Source organism: Lipotes vexillifer, unplaced genomic scaffold, assembly GCF_000442215.2.
Source record: "Lipotes vexillifer unplaced genomic scaffold, Lipotes_vexillifer_v1.1 scaffold742, whole genome shotgun sequence".
Classification (NCBI taxonomy): domain Eukaryota; kingdom Metazoa; phylum Chordata; class Mammalia; order Artiodactyla; family Lipotidae; genus Lipotes; species Lipotes vexillifer.
This window is the reverse complement of record NW_006775459.1, coordinates 2,417,566-2,435,353: the sequence shown is the minus strand read 5'-3', so window position 1 is coordinate 2,435,353 and position 17,788 is coordinate 2,417,566. Positions and strand designations below refer to the sequence as shown.

At 34.3% G+C, this 17,788-nt stretch overlaps 1 protein-coding gene across 3 annotated transcripts in view; it reads left to right on the top strand.

The window, feature by feature from the left end:
• Positions 1–9,047: 9,047 nt before the first annotated feature.
• Positions 9,048–17,788, top strand: part of PPIP5K2 (diphosphoinositol pentakisphosphate kinase 2) — a 67,120-nt gene continuing 58,379 nt past the window's right edge. The window contains exons 1-5 of one of the 3 annotated variants that reach the window (XM_007449905.1): positions 9,048–9,173; positions 11,974–12,169; positions 14,705–14,795; positions 16,013–16,098; positions 17,568–17,722. In XM_007449905.1, coding sequence (XP_007449967.1) covers positions 9,060–9,173; positions 11,974–12,169; positions 14,705–14,795; positions 16,013–16,098; positions 17,568–17,722 — 642 coding nt within the window. In that variant the 5' untranslated portion in view covers positions 9,048–9,059. The remainder of the gene's footprint in view (positions 9,174–11,973; positions 12,170–14,704; positions 14,796–16,012; positions 16,099–17,567; positions 17,723–17,788) is intronic. The other 2 variants (XM_007449904.1, XM_007449903.1) reach the window with 2 other exon arrangements.

Sequence of the window (17,788 nt, the reverse complement as noted above, 5' to 3'; positions counted from 1 at the left end):
ACATTACACCTTTTTTGGATATGCTCATATTTTCAAGAATTCTTAAAAAAATAATTACTCGTGTATTAAAATATGTAGGGATGAGAAAAGGCAGTAAAGGTGTCTTGTTACAAATCCTAACTGAGGAACTGTCAGGATCAAATTTGGTTGAGCTTTTTACACTATGTCCCTGGTACAACATTAGATGAAATCAATGAATACTTATTGTAGGTGTAAATACTTATTACTTGATTCCTTTAATAATTTTATCTTGTGTGTGCAATAAAGGCAGTTAGGTACCACTTTAAATAAAATTAGGATTTAACTGTGTTTCACCAAGGGCAAAACCCAATTTAAGCTTCTAAAGATTATAATACACATATGTCCCAACTTTAAAACTTAAAATCTATAATATTTCGATAAACATATTTACTTGGGATCATTAATTTTACTTCCGAATTATTCTATTATAATCTCTGAAAAATTGGAAGTGCACAATTTTATGTAACGAAAACGACTGGGAAATCTAATTACACAATACACTTCCCTATAATCTGCTTCACTTCAACGTGCAAATTCATTTAACAAAAACGCCTTCATCTCCATATGCATACACATTAAGCCACGTGTGATAAATGAATTTAAATTTTAAAAATTATTTCTCTACTTTGATTCAGAAATGCTCATTTAAAGAACATCCACAGAGATAGTAATTTTCCTTTAAAACAACAGGGCAAGATTCTCCCTTAAACTCGCATTTCTCCCCGCCACAGGAGATTTTAATCTGGGGCAAAAGATTAAATGACAACTATGATTAAAGTAAGGAGAATTCTTTACTGTCAGCCAAAGGCAGCACTCAACTTCTGAATTTGCTACTCTGAGGGCGCATTTCCAGAGTCTGGGTTACTCGTTAACTAATTCTTAAGGGCAAGGTCCAGCTAAATTTAGCGTAGATAAGAAAATGACCAATAAGTAAAACTCGGTCACACGCAGAAGGCACTTCCCTAGGCCCGACAACGGAACACGTCCCTTTTCTGCTCAGCTGTCGCGGGCATCGCAACGCCCAAGCAAGGCCCGCCCGCTCCAAGGGCGCCTGCGTAATCTCCACAAAGTCAGTTAAACCGTTCTTTAAACTAGTTGACGCGAATGGTTTTGAAATTACTGTCAGCTCACGCCTCATTTTAAAAAATCATCAAGTGTGAACACACCAAAACGACCACTCACCGAAGTGGTCCTAAACGCAAGCGTCAAGATTTAAGCTTCCTCTCGCGATTTATGTGGTGCTGCCGGAAGCGGAACTACCCGTGTGGTTAAGAGAGGGCCTCGGAGCTTCGGTCAGAAAAGGTTAGGGCGGATCGTTGGTTCTTGCCGGAAATCGTTCCGCCCGGTGAGGTTTCTGTGTGAGACCCAAGGCAGGAGGGGAAGAGGCGTGACCAGGGTTCGGCGAGGTGTAGTGTTGCCTACAGTATTTCTCTGTGGCCTTCCAGCTGCCATTGAAGAGAGAAGACCCAGGTTCAAGCTAACAGCTGGAGTCTCTTTGATGAACACCTCAGTTCTGTCCCGGGGGTTAAAGGGGAAACGGAGGCCTGAATGGGCGTGGTCATTTCCTGCAGTTCGCGTGACGACCGCAGCCGTGGCAGGTGCGGGCCCAGTGACCGAAGGAATCAAGATGCGGAACCTGGTTCCCCGAGGTTTGCGGCTGCTGCTGGGCAGGTTGTTTTGTCTCCTGCTGCGCTCTGGGGGAGCCTAGACACGCGCTCCTCCTAGGGGCATGTGCCAGAGAGGCAGCGTGGGTGTGGAGGAGTGACAGTACAGCCTTGAGGGTCCTTCCGTGTCTTAATTTCTTTTTCTCCTCCATTACTTCCCTTTTCCATTTCTTGGGTTTGAGATACCGGAGGTTTCATCTTAGCTCGAAGGGAACTGCCGAGGTTCTGGCTGGTACGCCAGGCTGCGGTCTCGTTCCACCGAAGTAGGCAGTCTCGAGTTTGGGGACTGCTGTGGGTAGAGATGACTATTTTCATTTTCATTCCTCAGTCTTTGTCCTTCTGCTCCTCGCCTTCTCCACTCCACTACAAGAGACCAAAAGCCCCTTCCGTTGCAGCTTTCCAGAGTAGAGAAGGAGGCTGCAGGTCACTGCCGCCCCTAATCGGTTGGAGTGTTGCATCCTCGCGCGCTTCGAGGGAGAAGGGGCGAGGGTGATGACCACTGGATCTCATTTACTAGGACTTCCTGGGAGTTTGCGACCTTTGGAGTCCCGTGGATGATACTTACCTTGGCTTTAGAGTATTGAAAAGCTTAGTTGTGGAAGTAGGAAGCCTCCTTGCTGACTTAGGCACCTAGCATCCTTGCTCTGCAGTGGGATAGGGTTTTGCGTTGCTACTGAAAATTCTTCATGAAAAATAAAGGTTTTGTTTCAAGCAAATAAAAAAATAATGGTAGCTGCCATTCGCTGAGTTCTTATGTGTGCCAAGTGCTTTACATAGTTTCTCATATACTTCTCTCAACAATTCCATGAGGTGCATTAGATTATTATTCTCATTTTACAGAGGTAGGAACTGAGCCTTATCTCTAAGCCTCACTTAACTTGCTCTAGTAAATTTTTGCTACTAGTAAACGTTTGAACAAGCCTGTACTAGAAAACAGGTTTTTCATACTTCAAAATCTGTATTCTTAACTATTACATTACCATTGTCCTACCGTTGTGCTTCATTGCTTCCAACTTCTTCACTAACATTTTCAGTAGCTGAAAGTGTTCATTAGAAAAATATTTGGTATGCCTGTTTAGGTGTCTGAAGGCAGACAGATGTGATGTCTGTCTTCATGGAGCTTCAGTATTGATGTAGAATTAAATAGTTCAGAAACCAAAATACTTAAACTTGCATGGGTTTGTTTAAAGCAGGTGATTAAACTGGTGGGCAGAAGGTGCAGGTTGTACAATCAAAGCTTGCTGTTTAAGTTTTAAACTCACGACTTGCAGGGTAGTTGTTGTGAGGGTATTAAACTTAACAATTGGTGGAACACTTATTCATTACCCAAATAAGTGCTATGCACCAATTAAGTACTGGGAATATATAGATGGTATCCTCGTTCTCTAAAAGCTCCCATGCAACTACATATGAATAGTATTGTGGAACTATTAATGTTCTTATGTGGAAATGATACTGTGGTTTTGTAAGAGCATGTCCTTATTTTTAGGAGATGCATAGTAAAGCATTTAGAGATGACACATTGATGTCTACAACTTACTTTCAAATGGTAGAGCAATTGTTGAGTCCAGTAGTGGGTATATGGGTGTTTACAGTGAACTGTTATTTCAATTTCTGTGAATATTTGAAATTTTTCACAATAAAAAGTTGGGGAGGAAAACTATAACTGTAGTGGAAACATATTTGTAAAGATAGGTCCAAAATGCTGTGGAACATAGAGGATGGAAGAGGGTGCTGATGTTATTTGGGGGTTAGCAAAGGCATGACTTCCAGGCTTTTTAGTTTAGTCGTTTAACAAGCCCTCCAGGTGATTTGAGTGCATTCTAGAGTTTGAGAACCAGTGCTTTGAGTGTGGGTACTTTTTAGTAGCATGATACTAATTTCAAATTTAGAAATCAGCCTTAATAGGTATTTGTCTTTTGCACAAATTTAAACATTACCAAACCTGGCTCCACTTTTTGTTAAAATATAGATTATCTGGTTAAGAAATGCTGCTGTAGAAAATTTGTGAGAGGTCTATTAACTTGAGTTTTTACAGATGTCCCAGATAATTCTGATGTAGCCAGTTTGTTATGGGACTACTGCTATAGAAAGAATCTTAAAAATAAGAAAGGCTCAACTTTGATACTTGAATAATGTAATATCTTTAAGGCCAGTTATATGTTTTGGAATTCATAATGGAGGATGTAGGTTCATCGAAATGCTAAATAATGTGGAAATGCATAAGGTAAATTTGGTTTGTCAGGGGTTCAGGTGAAATAGCAATTCATTCAGAATATCCTGGATTTGCCATCATGCCCATAAAATTTCATCTTGTACTACAGTATACGTATCACTTGGGTAGGGGAAACAAAAAATACATTTATTTCATACTTTTAGTTTTATAAGTATTTATTTAATATGTATAATACTGTGGTAAGGACTGTGGAGCCCTGATTTTGCCCTTAAGTGATCATGATGGCCTTTGGTTTAAACAGACCTGTATTTGATTTCTTTTTACAGGTCTTATTGGGTGTGTGGTTACAGTCAAATTTCTTGAACTTTCTGAGCTTCAAGTCCTCATTTATAATCAAATGATGGACATTTATCTATATATTGCAAACATTTGTAAAACGAGGAAAATATCTCTAATCCCAGGATTGCTAAGAATAATGTTAAATCACAAAGTCATAACTGCTTCCCAACTTTTTTCATATTAGAGTATTCATAGAAAGTGACAGTATTTGTACAGTGTTTCCAGGAGAAACTGAAGAGAGTGGTGGTGGAGGCAACTGGCCAGGGGGTTCCAGCTGCCATACTTGACATACTTAAAGTATTCATTCATGGTGAGGCAATGTGTTGGGAGGCTCTGGGTTAACAAATTAAGTACATAACAGGTAGCAATGGTGAATAAATGTTCATTCTCTTGAAGCTTATCGTGTTTTGAAGAGATGTACACAAGCAAAACAGCTGAATAATGCCAAGGTTAGAGGTGACCAAAGGGCAAAATGAATGATTCAGAGAAGAAATCTTGGAAATTGTTAAGGAAAGGTTTGTGAGGGAATATTTTTTGGGTACTTGAGATGTGCCAAGCATCAAGAAGACAAAGACTCCGCTTCATCAGCTTTGTCTCCTTTTTTATCAGATCTCCTGTAGTAATAGCATGCTCTCCTAACAATGGCAAACACAGGTTTTGCTTGCCATGTACTTCCATTGTGCTACACTCCCCCTCCTTTTTTTGAGTTGTACAGGGGTTCTCAAACTTGGGTGCACATTAGAATCTGAGAAGCCTTAAAAATAGCTGGGCCTTTCTCCCAAATATTTTGATAAAATTGGTATGGAGTATTGCCTGAGCGGTGGGATATAAGAACTTTCTAAATATAATTTAATCTGTAAAACAACTTGAAAGATAGGTACAATTTACTGAGGCTCTTAGAGGGTTAATTAACTTGCTCAAGGTCACACAGCTACTGGAGTTAAGATTTAACACCAAGTGTTTTTGGCTCCAGAATCCATACTATTAACAACTAGCCTGTTCTATTTCTAGTGTTTGTAAGTACCGTTCATATATCAGAAGAGAAAACAAAAAAGAAAGCCTTTGCCTACCTTTATAACAAAGCCCTTCAAAAGAATTGTCAATACAGCTTGTCTCTACTTCTTCTCCTGTTCTCTTAAAAGCAATCCAATCACATTTAATAAAATTGAAAATTCTTACTGTGGCTTCTCAGTCCTTTGTATGTATCTTAGCTATTTCTCCAACTTTATTTTTTACCATTTTTCCTTTACTTGCTTGCTCTGCTCCAGCTGCAATGTTCTCTTTACTTTTCCTTGATCATGTGAAATCTGCCAAATATTTATGTTTTAGGGCCTTTAGAGTTTGTTTCTTGTCTGGAATGCTCTTGTCATATAACCCCATGGCTGGTTTCCTCATTAATTCAGATTTCTACTCAAATGTCACCATATTAGGGAGGTCTTCCTAACATATATTTATTTGTTGATTTGTCGATTGTCTCTCTCCAAATGAGTGAATGAGACATGGTTTCAGACCTAAACCCATAATCAGATGGGGGACATACATATATGTATTTGAAGACATATATGTATTTGAAGCAGCATTGAAGACTGAAACAGAATTTGACTAAGTGAAGAGAAGGGGACAGATCAGTCATTCATTTATACTCTTGGAAAAAAATGTGCAGGATACACATTTTTTTCCAAAAACTGATTTCTACTCACACATAATACACATATAAAGTAGCTCAAAAATTTGGGAAAATATCTAGTAAAGGGACTAGTAGGAAATACAATCCAATAATTCCACAACTAAGAACTACAACCAGTAGTTCTGCCACTGGGTCATGGAATTATTAACTGACTTTTAAAATTTCATTTTTATGCATTCTAGACTTTTCACGATGAACACTCTAAAATTACAGAGTTTTTGAAAATTAATTTTCAGCTCTGTAGAACAGGATTATTATCACTTTCATTAAAGCACCTAAATTAGAAGAAAGTACAATTACAAAATCATGCCATAAAGTGTACACATGTACATACTTATATATATATATATATATAAGTAAACATATATCTTTATATGCACCTAAATACATCTCCCACTGTTGCTGTTCTGAAAAGTGAGACATTATTGCATATTTCTATTGTCAGTTTTGTTGGTGTGCTTATCACACTAAAACAGAAAATGTTAATTTACTTGGCTGTCTTCTTTCTAGACCTTAAGCTGCTTAAGAAAAAGGTTCATGTTTACTTTGACTTTATATTGCCAGCACCTAATACTGTGCCTTCTGTAAGAGGTTAAAAGTTATTTGTGATTTAGGTCAACAAATAATTAGCAATATTCATTTTGTTAGATTTTATGTTATGTTGGTAGGGAGCTTGGTTTATAGAGTGCCTATAGAAACTAAGTTTTATTGAGTGTTTAGTATATGCCAAACATTTACTTACTCTTCACAGAGTTACAGGGTACTATGATACCCCCTTTTTTATAGCTGAAGAAATTTAGAGAAACTAGCATAAGTTGCTTGTTATGTCATGACAGATTTCAATAGGTATATCTGACTCTAAAACACATGCCCTTTCTGCTACTAAATATTCAATATTAGGGCTGGTTTTAGGTGGATGGGAGGGGTTAAAAACTAAAAAGAAACCAAAGAGGTTTGCCTTTTGATACAAAACAGAAGAACTGAGATCAACTTATTCACTACCATCAAGTTTTAAAACAATTGGAAACTTTCTCTTTTTTTTTCAGCAAACATCTTTTATATATGAAACAGTGCGAGGGAAATAGGAATAAAAAGCACTGATACAAAAAATGAATTATTTCTGCTTTTATTCTTTAATGACAAAGTTTTAAATTTCATAACAATGTAGTTGCCTGGCTAGGTAAACTAGTTTTTTTTTAAAATATAAATTTATTTATTTATTTATTTACTTTTGGCTGTGTTGGGGCTTCATTGCTGTGTACAAGCTTTGTTTAGTTGTGGTGAGTGGGGGCTACTCTTCGTTGCGGTGCACGGGCTTCTCATTGTCGTGGCTTCTTATTGTGGAGCACGGGCTTTAGGTGCGCAGGCTTCAGTAGTTGTGGCACGTGGGCTCAGTAGCTGTGGCTTGCGGGCTCTAGATCTCAGGCTCAGTAGTTGTAGCGCACGGACTTAGTTGCTCCCCGGCATGTGGGATCTTCCCAGGCCAGGGCTCGACCCCATGTCCCTTGCATTGGCAGGCAGATTCTTAACCACTGTGCCACCAGGGAAGCCCAAGGTAAACTAGTTTTAATGTGTCGTAGGGAGCCACCAATTAAACTGGAATTAGATCTTTAGGGATAGGACTTTTGGCATTATGCTTTGCAGTTCTAGCTAGCTTATCATTCAGCTCTTAAGAATATTTAATCAAGTAATTTCTTGTATTACCAGTAATCAAATAAAGTATTTGATATGTAGTTTCATCTTGGTAGGTGATTAGTTTTAATATGACCAAGGAACCAAGTACATGTGAACAGCTTTGCTAAGGAATATTCTGAGGTTATATCACTGTTGTATGATTGTTCTTAAACTGATGTTCATGGGCATCTGTTTTTGTGGAAAAGTTTGGATGTCTGTCAATCACATAAAATTGCTTGCAGAATTTAGTGTACATGTGTATTTTTTCTGAGAAGATCCATAGATTTTAGTAGATTTGCCACAGGTTTTTTTTTTTTTTTAGGCTTTATCTTTTATTTTTTTAAATTGAGGTATAGTTGACATATAATATGTAAGTTACAGGTGTTCAATACAGTGATTCACAAATTTTAAAGGTTATACTCCATTTATGGTTATTATAAAATATTGCAAAAGAGTTTGTGACTCTAAAACTTTGAGCTGCTGTTATAATGAAATCTTTTCATTCTAATCTTGTTCTGTTGATTTATATGTGAGACCAAAATGAAGAATGGCTATGTACCCCAAAAAACCTGTTTGCAAATTGAAGCCTTTTTAAAAATTGATTTAATGTAATTTCAGATTGGTGTATAGTTGTTAATGATTTTTAAATCCACATTATATTTTATCCTTTTCCATTCTATTCAGATATTACTGAGCTATGTGCAGAGGGATTTAGCTTTTTTTTTTTTTCTTGCGGTACGCGGGCCTCTCACTGATGTGGCCTCTCCCGTTGCGGAGCACAGGCTCTGGACGCGCAGGCTCAGCGGCCATGGCTCACGGGCCCAGCTGCTCCGCAGCAGGTGGAATCTTCCCGGACCGGGGCACGAACCCATGTCCCCTGCGTCGGCAGGCGGACTCTCAACCACTGCGCCACCAGGGAAGCCCGAGGGATTTAGCTTTTAGTGTAATTTTGTTATAATTTGAATAATTTTCTCCTAATTCCTTAGATATTTTTAGACTTGAGGAATTTAGTGTATTCTTTTTTGTTATTTTGTATCAGTTTGTCAAATTGCCAAGATATATATTATTGAAGATGAGAGTCTAAATTTCTTAAATTTATGGAAAAATGTCTTTTCATTTGAAGGTATACATCACGTTATTGGTAATGATTTTACAAGTGTCATTTAAAGTTATTTTTACATGAGTGATTTTGAAGTACAGTCTCCAAAATTAATTTTTTAATTGCATTTTAGGTAAAAAGATTGCCATATCAACTCACTGAAGCAATAGGTCACTGTCTTTTAAACTGCATCAACAATGAGGCAGTAATATCTGAGAACAAATGAACATTTGCCAACTAACTGTCATCACAATTTCAAGTGATTGTATAAGCAGAAACAAGCTGCAAAGGACCCATGTGTCAACTCTTACAGAGAGAATGCTTTTTTCAGATGCTGTTTATTTGGCAACAGTTTTAGTATATCACATTTAAGTTATATTTATATCAAATGAAATAAAAATGAGTGAAGCCCCCAGATTCTTTGTTGGACCTGAGGATACAGAAATAAACCCTGGAAATTATCGACACTTCTTCCACCATGCAGATGAAGATGATGATGAGGAGGATGAATCTGTAAGTTGTTTGTTTAGTGAAGACCAGTACAGTCTGGGCTTTTTACTGATCACTGTGAAGGGGAATTGATACCATTGTCTTAAATTATTAAGACATTTTTTTTCATATAGAAATTTGTTGGAAAGTTTTAAACTGAAAAAGCATACTGTGTTTCATTAGTAACATTACTGAATCTATAGTGCTTCAAGAAAGACAATTAGAGGTCAGATTTCTAAGTTGTTTAATAATGACTAATTTAGTGTCTTTGATTGCTATGCCTAGTATAACACAGGGTTAGGTAGAAAAAGTGACAAGGAGAAAGAGTAATCAGGGCCATAAATCAAAAGGGTTCCTTGTATGTAGAAGTGCTACAGCAAATACATCAAGATAAAGAATTTTAAAAGTATTAAAGAAGAACTGCTTAACCAGCTTCATTAAGTTTGTCATGTTGTCAACACAAGTAGTGGTTGACCTGAAGATATCCCTTTTGTTAACTCTTCAGAAGTCTAAACTGTGTGGCTAGGAGAAACTACCACAAGTGTCTACGGGTGTGTGTGTGTATGTGTGTAAACCATACTGGATCTTTAGAGTAACACACATTTATTATGTTTATTTTGCTATGGTTATGTTAGCTCAACATTTTTATTACTCATCATTTTTGTCCCTTTACAATTAGAGATTGCTTTACTTTGAGAACCTATTTAAAATACAAACTTAAAATATGTGTTTCTTATATTTCCAATTGAAAAGAGAATTTTGTTTTAAAATAAAAACCTATTATACTTGATGTAAGTAGTAAAAATGAACCAAAAATAGCTATTAGATGACTCTTCAAATTCTTTCACTGTTATTTAACAACACCTTTCACAGTGCAGTTATACATCTGAAACGCAAAATCAGACTGTCACCCATTTAAAATATATCCCACCCCACCACCTCACCCCTAGAAAAAAATGATGGTTTTCAAACTTCTCATACCAGCCAAAACTTTTCTTCATCTAAAGTCTTATGTAGAAGTCCAGTAACTAAAACATAAAAGCAGAGCTTCTCTAACTGACTTAGACTAGAAAGTACTTTTGATTCTGCCTCTGCTACGCTTACCCCTTTTCTTTAGAGTTCTTCTGAGCACATGAGAACACCACTGATAAATCAAGTCCAGTCTTCTTCCATATAAGGATTTTTATCTCTCTCCTATGTCTAGAACTGTACTTGTCTATCTTCTCTTTTACCTTTTATGTTTTAGCAATATCAGATTTTTATTTCCCACATATTCCATCTTGTACCATGCCTCTTTGCTGTTGTATGTACTTCATCTCTGTGAAATGCCCCTCCTTTTTAGATAATTTGTGAATCATTTTTTGTTCTTCAAAACCTCAGATTTCATGTTCTTCAGTCTTCCCCCTCTCCTTACTCTTTTCCCCATGAGAAATTTGAACATTTTTTCCTCAATACCATTTCTATACCTTGACTATATACTTCTATTCTGTGTATCACTATGTACTGTATGGTTACTGTGTTTCCTGTTAGATTCAAAGTGCTTGATGACAGGTAGTTTCTGTATATATAACTCTTCAGTGCTTAGCATAGTTCTTGGAATATTGGTACTAATTAAATTGAGTTCACATTTTGAGGAGCTTGATTTGGTTCATTTGATCTGTAGATTGATAAAATGATTTGTTCCAGATCGTTCTGTTAAGGTATTGAAGACGTTAGGTTGAGTACTCTTGTTGTCTAGGGAAATCTACTTAAGCAATATCATATTGAGCTATGCTGAGGCTTTTGATCAGGAAAGAATTGAATAAGGGAACATAAAAGTAGATGATCAGAGGGTGAAAGATAGCAGATCCCAGGGAGGTTAGGATTTACAATCTTTGATGGTAACATCAAATCCAATACCAATTTGAACTCTAAATTTCATATGAGTGAGAGGAATAATGCTAAGCATAAAGAAGAAGAAGAATTCAGATTTGGCCCTGTTTTACTTTTAGATTTATAATAAGAGAAAGTCTAGTAAAACACTTTTGGGCCCAGATTATAATGTCATATGAAATAAATAAATATAAAATAGAGAAGAACTGAAATGGAAAACTGGACACAGCTTTATATTTGATAAAACTCTCAAAGTACCTGAAAGCAAAGACCTCAGAATGAATCTTGAGTAATTTTATAAACCCATGAGCTACTCATAAGTTTTCTATATTCTGCGTTTTAAATTTCAGGCTGAATCATGGCCTTTGAGCTGTAGCAAGGGTGCCAGAGATGAGCAACACCGTAAACTAGGAATGTTGAGTACGAAGATTGGGGTGTCAAAGAGCATAGACACCTCTGTTTAGCAGTGTGGCTTTCTCCAAAATTTCCTTCTAAGTTGTCATTGGTGACCAACTCATATTGAAGCTCAATCTACAAAAATATTTTAACACTGCATAGCTTTGTAGTGAAAATATCTTATTTTAGGCAAGAGAATTCTTTATCTCACTCCTATTGGCCCTTTTGCTCCTTTAGCAATTTAACAATTTGTTAAATTGTTATTTAGCAAATAAATGCTAGAGACAGTTAAGGAAGTATTTAAGTTTGAAATCTGAATGAAAATAGTAACAGTGTTCTGAAACTTCTTTAAAAAAATTTTTCCAGACCTTTGTAGAAAACTATTATTCTTAAGTATTTATTATAACAATATAATCTTGAAAAATGCCTGTTTGGGTAATGTGTCACTTTTATTGATTCATCACATACTTTATGTACTTCTGACAGAGATTTAAGATAGCTGTACCTTGGAGTTGTTATCAAGTCAACGTGATTTTTTGTTTTCTTTCTGTTTTAGCCACCGGAAAGGCAGATTGTGGTTGGAATATGTTCCATGGCAAAGAAATCCAAATCCAAACCAATGAAGGAAATTCTTGAACGGATCTCCTTATTTAAATATATCACAGTAGTAGTATTTGAAGAAGATGTTATTTTGAATGAACCAGTAGAAAACTGGCCTTTGTGTGATTGTCTTATTTCCTTTCATTCTAAAGGTAGTAAAACAGGGAGGGAAACCTCTTTGTCCTTTCTAACTATAAAACTAATAGATAAAATAGAAAAATAAAATTAAACTCGCCTAGTCTCACAAATAAGTGATATTAACATTTTGATATATTTCTTTCCAATCTTTTTTTCTGTGTGTATTTTTTAAAGACACATTTAGTGTTATAGTGTATATGTAATTTTATATTTAATTTTTAACCTAATTACATCAAGAGGTTTTCCCCTTCTATACCATTTGTCAAAAACCTGATTTTTAATGGTGTCATAGTATATCATCCTGTGGATGTACTATATCATACTTAACCAATATCCTAAAAGTTAGATGGTTTCCAATTTTTACTATTAAAAATAAGGTTGTGATGAACTTTTTGAATGTATGTCTTTATTTACAGCTGTAAGTTTCTTAGGACAAATTCTTGATATTTTAAATATTATAAGCCTATATGTTTTGCCATGTAGAAGATGATCTATCATTCCTCAATACATATTCATGCTTTATTTCTTAAGAACTTAATATTTGAATTTTATATTTTCCTTGCTATCTTTTATAAATCAAACTGAAATATCAATTAAGCTTAAGTATTTCTTCAAAGTAAAGTCCACTAATCAAAAGTTATTAAGTGTATGTCTTTATAACCTAAGAATCTGTGAATTAAGTGAATTTTCATTAAGACTCTAATTTAAAAGATATGCACTTATTCAGTTATAAATGTATTCATTTACTCAGTTATTTATTCAGTTATAAATGTATTCATATTAAATTGTTTTTGTTACCAAACTAATATAGCTTCCAGGTGTGTTAAAGTCTCACTTTAGTTAGGTGTTTAAAAATCATCCCCTTCAGCAAGAAGGGGATGGAGCAGATTAAGAGTTTTTGTGCTCCCATACACTATATTGATTTTCATTATTTCATAGAGAAGTCAAGTCCCTGGTCTTCTTTACAGACTGAAGTCATTCATTTTAGAGAATCTTAAAATTTGCTTATCCTTGATGGTAAGGTGTTCTTCCCTTACTATCACATGGTTCTTCCTATTTATTAAGCTAGTTATTTGCTTGTAAAAACTAGATACTACCTAAGATCGTATCCCACATGCTGCCTCTTTAACAGCAACAAAAGCAGGGTAATGAATATATAGGCATTTCTTATTTCCTGAATTCTGTTAGAAGGCTTCAAACCATAGACATTGAGACATCTTTACAGTAAGTGGTAAATTCTTAAGAGTCTATAAAACTAGATGGGTTTGTGATTTGTGGCCCATTGATTCTTGGTATAGAGTACTTCTAATTAAATGTTAAAAAGCTAAGAGGAATTTAGGATTAAATCTTTTTTTTAACTGACTATAGCTCTTTGTTTTGTTTTTGTTTTTTTAACTTCAGTAGGCTTTAACACTTCCTTCCTCTACTAACTATTCTGATAATGCTACAAAATACAGTGTCTTCACAGATACACTGTAGCATACTATAGTTAAATGCTAAAGCTATGTATGCCTGATGATTGTTACCCTTTTACTTATTTATTAAAATATTGTTGTTTAGGGAATAATAATAGTTAACATTTATTGAGCACTTATTATGCCAGGTATTATAATGTGTTTTATATACACTATTATATTTAATTTCCCCAAAACCCTTTTAGTTAAAATACCCCTTTACAGCTGGGAATCAGAGACTTGGAGATATTAAATAAATTTGCTCACGGTCACATAGCTAATGAAAGGTGGAGTTAGGATTTGAACCTTGGTTTATGCTCTTAACATCTATGGTATACTGCCATTCTTAATCATAAACTATACATTGATGGATAAAATTGGAGTCTTTTAGTGTTAATACAGAGAGTGAAGTATAATCATTAAAATTATTGAGATTTTTTTTTTAGATCTCTTACTATATCTGCCATTTGATTTGTTTTTATTGTAATTAGTAATTTTACCAAAGTCTAGAAATGGTAAGGACTTAATTTCTGCTGTGTTATTGACCTAGTTAACAGCAAGCATGATTCTGCTCATATATTTTATATTTTGAGCATATCTGTTGAATGTAAATTAATTTTTCTTTTGCTGTTTTTGAAGATGCTTAAGTTCTTTGAATTATCAGCTAATTTATATGTATATGCATCAAAATATCATTAGAAGAAGAGGAGTTATATAAATTTTTTAAAAATCACCAGGTGATTGTGATACTCTTATTTATATATAGATTTCTATTTGTGTATGAGGTAGTCTTACCTTCTGTCAGATGACTTTGAATAATCAGGCATCAACTAACAATGTCAGTGCTCTAAATTGGGTTATGTAACCACTGGCTTGCTGTGCCTTATCTATCAAATTCACTAAGAAAAAATAAGATTTATTTACTAGTACAAGATAAATCAAGTTTTGTATATTATTCTGTCTTATAAAGAAAGCAGTTACATGCATAATGAAATTAGTCTTTTATAGGAAGTGGCATAAATTCAAGTTGATTAAGTTATAGATGTCAACTTATCTTGAGATTCTACAGAATATGTTAATAATATGTGTTCTTAGGATTTCCACTGGACAAGGCAGTTGCCTATGCAAAACTCAGGAATCCATTTGTAATCAATGACTTGAATATGCAGTATCTCATACAAGATAGGTGAGTGGTTAAGTTGGCTAAATTAAGGAAGAAAAATTAACATTTATTTAGTCTACTTAAGCTGACATGGTATCGGGTGTTTTATACATATATAAATTTGTGGTATCCTTGAAATAATACTTAGAAATAGGTATTTATACCCAGTTTTACAGATGACGAAACTTGAGAATCAGGCAGATCATTTAGTTTGCCAAAAGTCACAAGTAGTTTCTCAGGTAGTGGGACAAGGACTTAAACCAGGTCTGTTTAATTTCCAGACCCTACTAAACCATTGAAAATTATGAACAGTTTTTCTATCATGTGACTGATGATGAAGCTATGGCTTTACCCATTATAACTAGGTTTTTAATGGTAAAGTGGAACCATTTTGAGAAATATTTTACTGTATATCTTAGCAATTCATTTAACAGGTCAAAAGCGTAGATATTTAAAAGAAATTGTAAAGTACAAATGCATTTATATATTTCATTTAATTGGTGTTTCACTCTACTGGCTACCCTTATAATTTCACCGGTATTCTATTCTGTCTTAGAAAATGCTGTATGAAGTGTAAGGCCCTATAGTTTTTTGTGTTTCTATTTTTGTTTTTCCTTTACCAGATAGTAATGTTATTAATATCTCAATTTTTATAACATTTTTCCTAGGTTTACATGTTTATATATTATAAATATATATATGTATATATATAAATGCATATTCATTTTAAGAAATTTAGAAAATAAAATCATGAAGAAGGGCATTTAACCCTGCCACTACGTTTACCATATTTTTTTAATATAGAAAGCAATACATATATGCACTTACATTTTACAAAATTAGGATCACATTTCTATTAAAAGACTATAAACATTTTCCCACATTGTTAAATATTCTTTGAGTACTGTATAAGGTTTTTAATACTTAGGTAATATTCTGTCATTGTGATATAGTAATTTTAACCATTTCTTTTTATACATTTACATTCCCAATTTTAAAAATTAGTATTTTAATATGCCATAAAAAGTATTGTGCATACACTTTTGTTCTAATATTGCTGAATATTTACTTAGAATACAGTTTTTCAGTTTTAAATGACATTTGTTTACTTAAAAAAAGACATTATATGCATGACTTTTTTAGTGATAGAACAGTAATAATGTACTTTATGAACAGTACAGTAATATGCTCATTGTGAAACAGAACAATAAAACAATAAGGATATTTTCTGTTTTCTTCAGGAGAGAAGTATATAGTATTCTTCAAGCTGAAGGTATTTTACTTCCTCGTTATGCAATTTTGAATCGTGACCCAAATAATCCCAAAGGTAAGAGTAAGAGATTTTAAACAAGCTATCTTTTGTCACTTAACATACCTTTGAGCCACTGTCTTCTAATAATTAAATGGAAAGAATTTAAATCATGGTATTCTACTCAATTTTTAAAAAATGATCCAAATAGGCAATTAAATTTCAATTAAAATGTGACACTATGAACTACAAGGCTAACTAATAATCAGGAGTTGTATATCCTACATTTCTTTGGTCTACATTTGACATATCAGAATCATAAAGAATTTTTAAATTACATGCTTAATAAATTTGTATTGATTGGGGTAAATGAGTGATTCATCTATGACTATTGAATTAAGTATTAGAAACTTCATGTTAGTATGCCACAACTAAACTTCTGATGAGTAGGAATTTTGAAATACGACTATTTATTAATATATTTTTAACATCTTTATTGGGGTATAATTGCTTTACAATGGTGTGTTAGTTTCTGCTTTATAACAAAGTGAATGAGTTATACATATACATATGTTCCCATATCTCTTCCCTCTTGCATCTCCCTCCCTCCCCCCCTCCCTATCCCGAATTGGTTCAGTATGTGCCACATCTTGTATGGAGGTTCCTTAAAAAACTACAAATAGAACTACCATATGACCCAGCAATCCCACTACTGGGCATATACCCTGAGAAAACCAAAATTCAAAAAGAGTCATGTACCAAAATGTTCATTGCAGCTCTATTTACAATAGCCTGGAGATGGAAACAACCTAAGTGCCCATCTTCAGATGAATGGATAAAGAAGATGTGGCACGTATATACAATGGAATATTACTCAGCCATAAAAAGAAATACTACTATTTATTAATATTTTAAAGTACCCTTTGCTTCATTTTCCTGGTTATCTAAAACATAGCATGTAAGTTACACTTAGTCTAAAAAGGCAAGATAAATGTTTATATGTTTTAATATTTAATATTCTGATAACTATTTTGGGGAATTTTGATGACTTTATTGTACATAAGAGGAACTTTTATTAAAAACCAGATATAGTACCATCTGTAACAGGGAACTTTTCTCATTTGTCTAGAGGTACAACTTGCTGATTGGATTGCTTGCTTACTCTGTATATTGGTTAATTTTCTAACTTAAATAATTTCATGTTTTATGGTATCTGTGGTATAATTATTCCATACATTTTTCAGAAGATGATAGCTTATGGAGTTATTTCTCAATCTTTCTTGTGTATCATTTCATATCCAACTTTGAATTCTGTGGGGTGGCAGGGTAAAATGGCAGGTCCATTAGATTTTTGAAGAATATAGTTCCTAATGTCACAGATCATATGTTTGCATAAATATTTTTAATTAAAATCAAATCACTACATTATCCAAGGTTACTTTTCTTTGTAATCTCTATTATAGTAAAAAAAAAAAAAGTCCTCAATAATAATATATCTAGGTAATATTCAATATATAATTTTTCTTGCTGTTGTGTTTGATTTATAGAATGTAATCTGATTGAAGGGGAAGATCATGTAGAAGTAAATGGGGAAGTTTTCCAAAAGCCATTTGTAGAAAAGCCAGTCAGTGCAGAAGACCACAATGTTTACATTTATTATCCAACATCTGCTGGTGGTGGAAGTCAAAGACTTTTTCGAAAGGTAAACCTTTGTTACCCTAGTGAATACTTTTCTAAATACATTGTTGTATAAATTTTACTAAAAGTA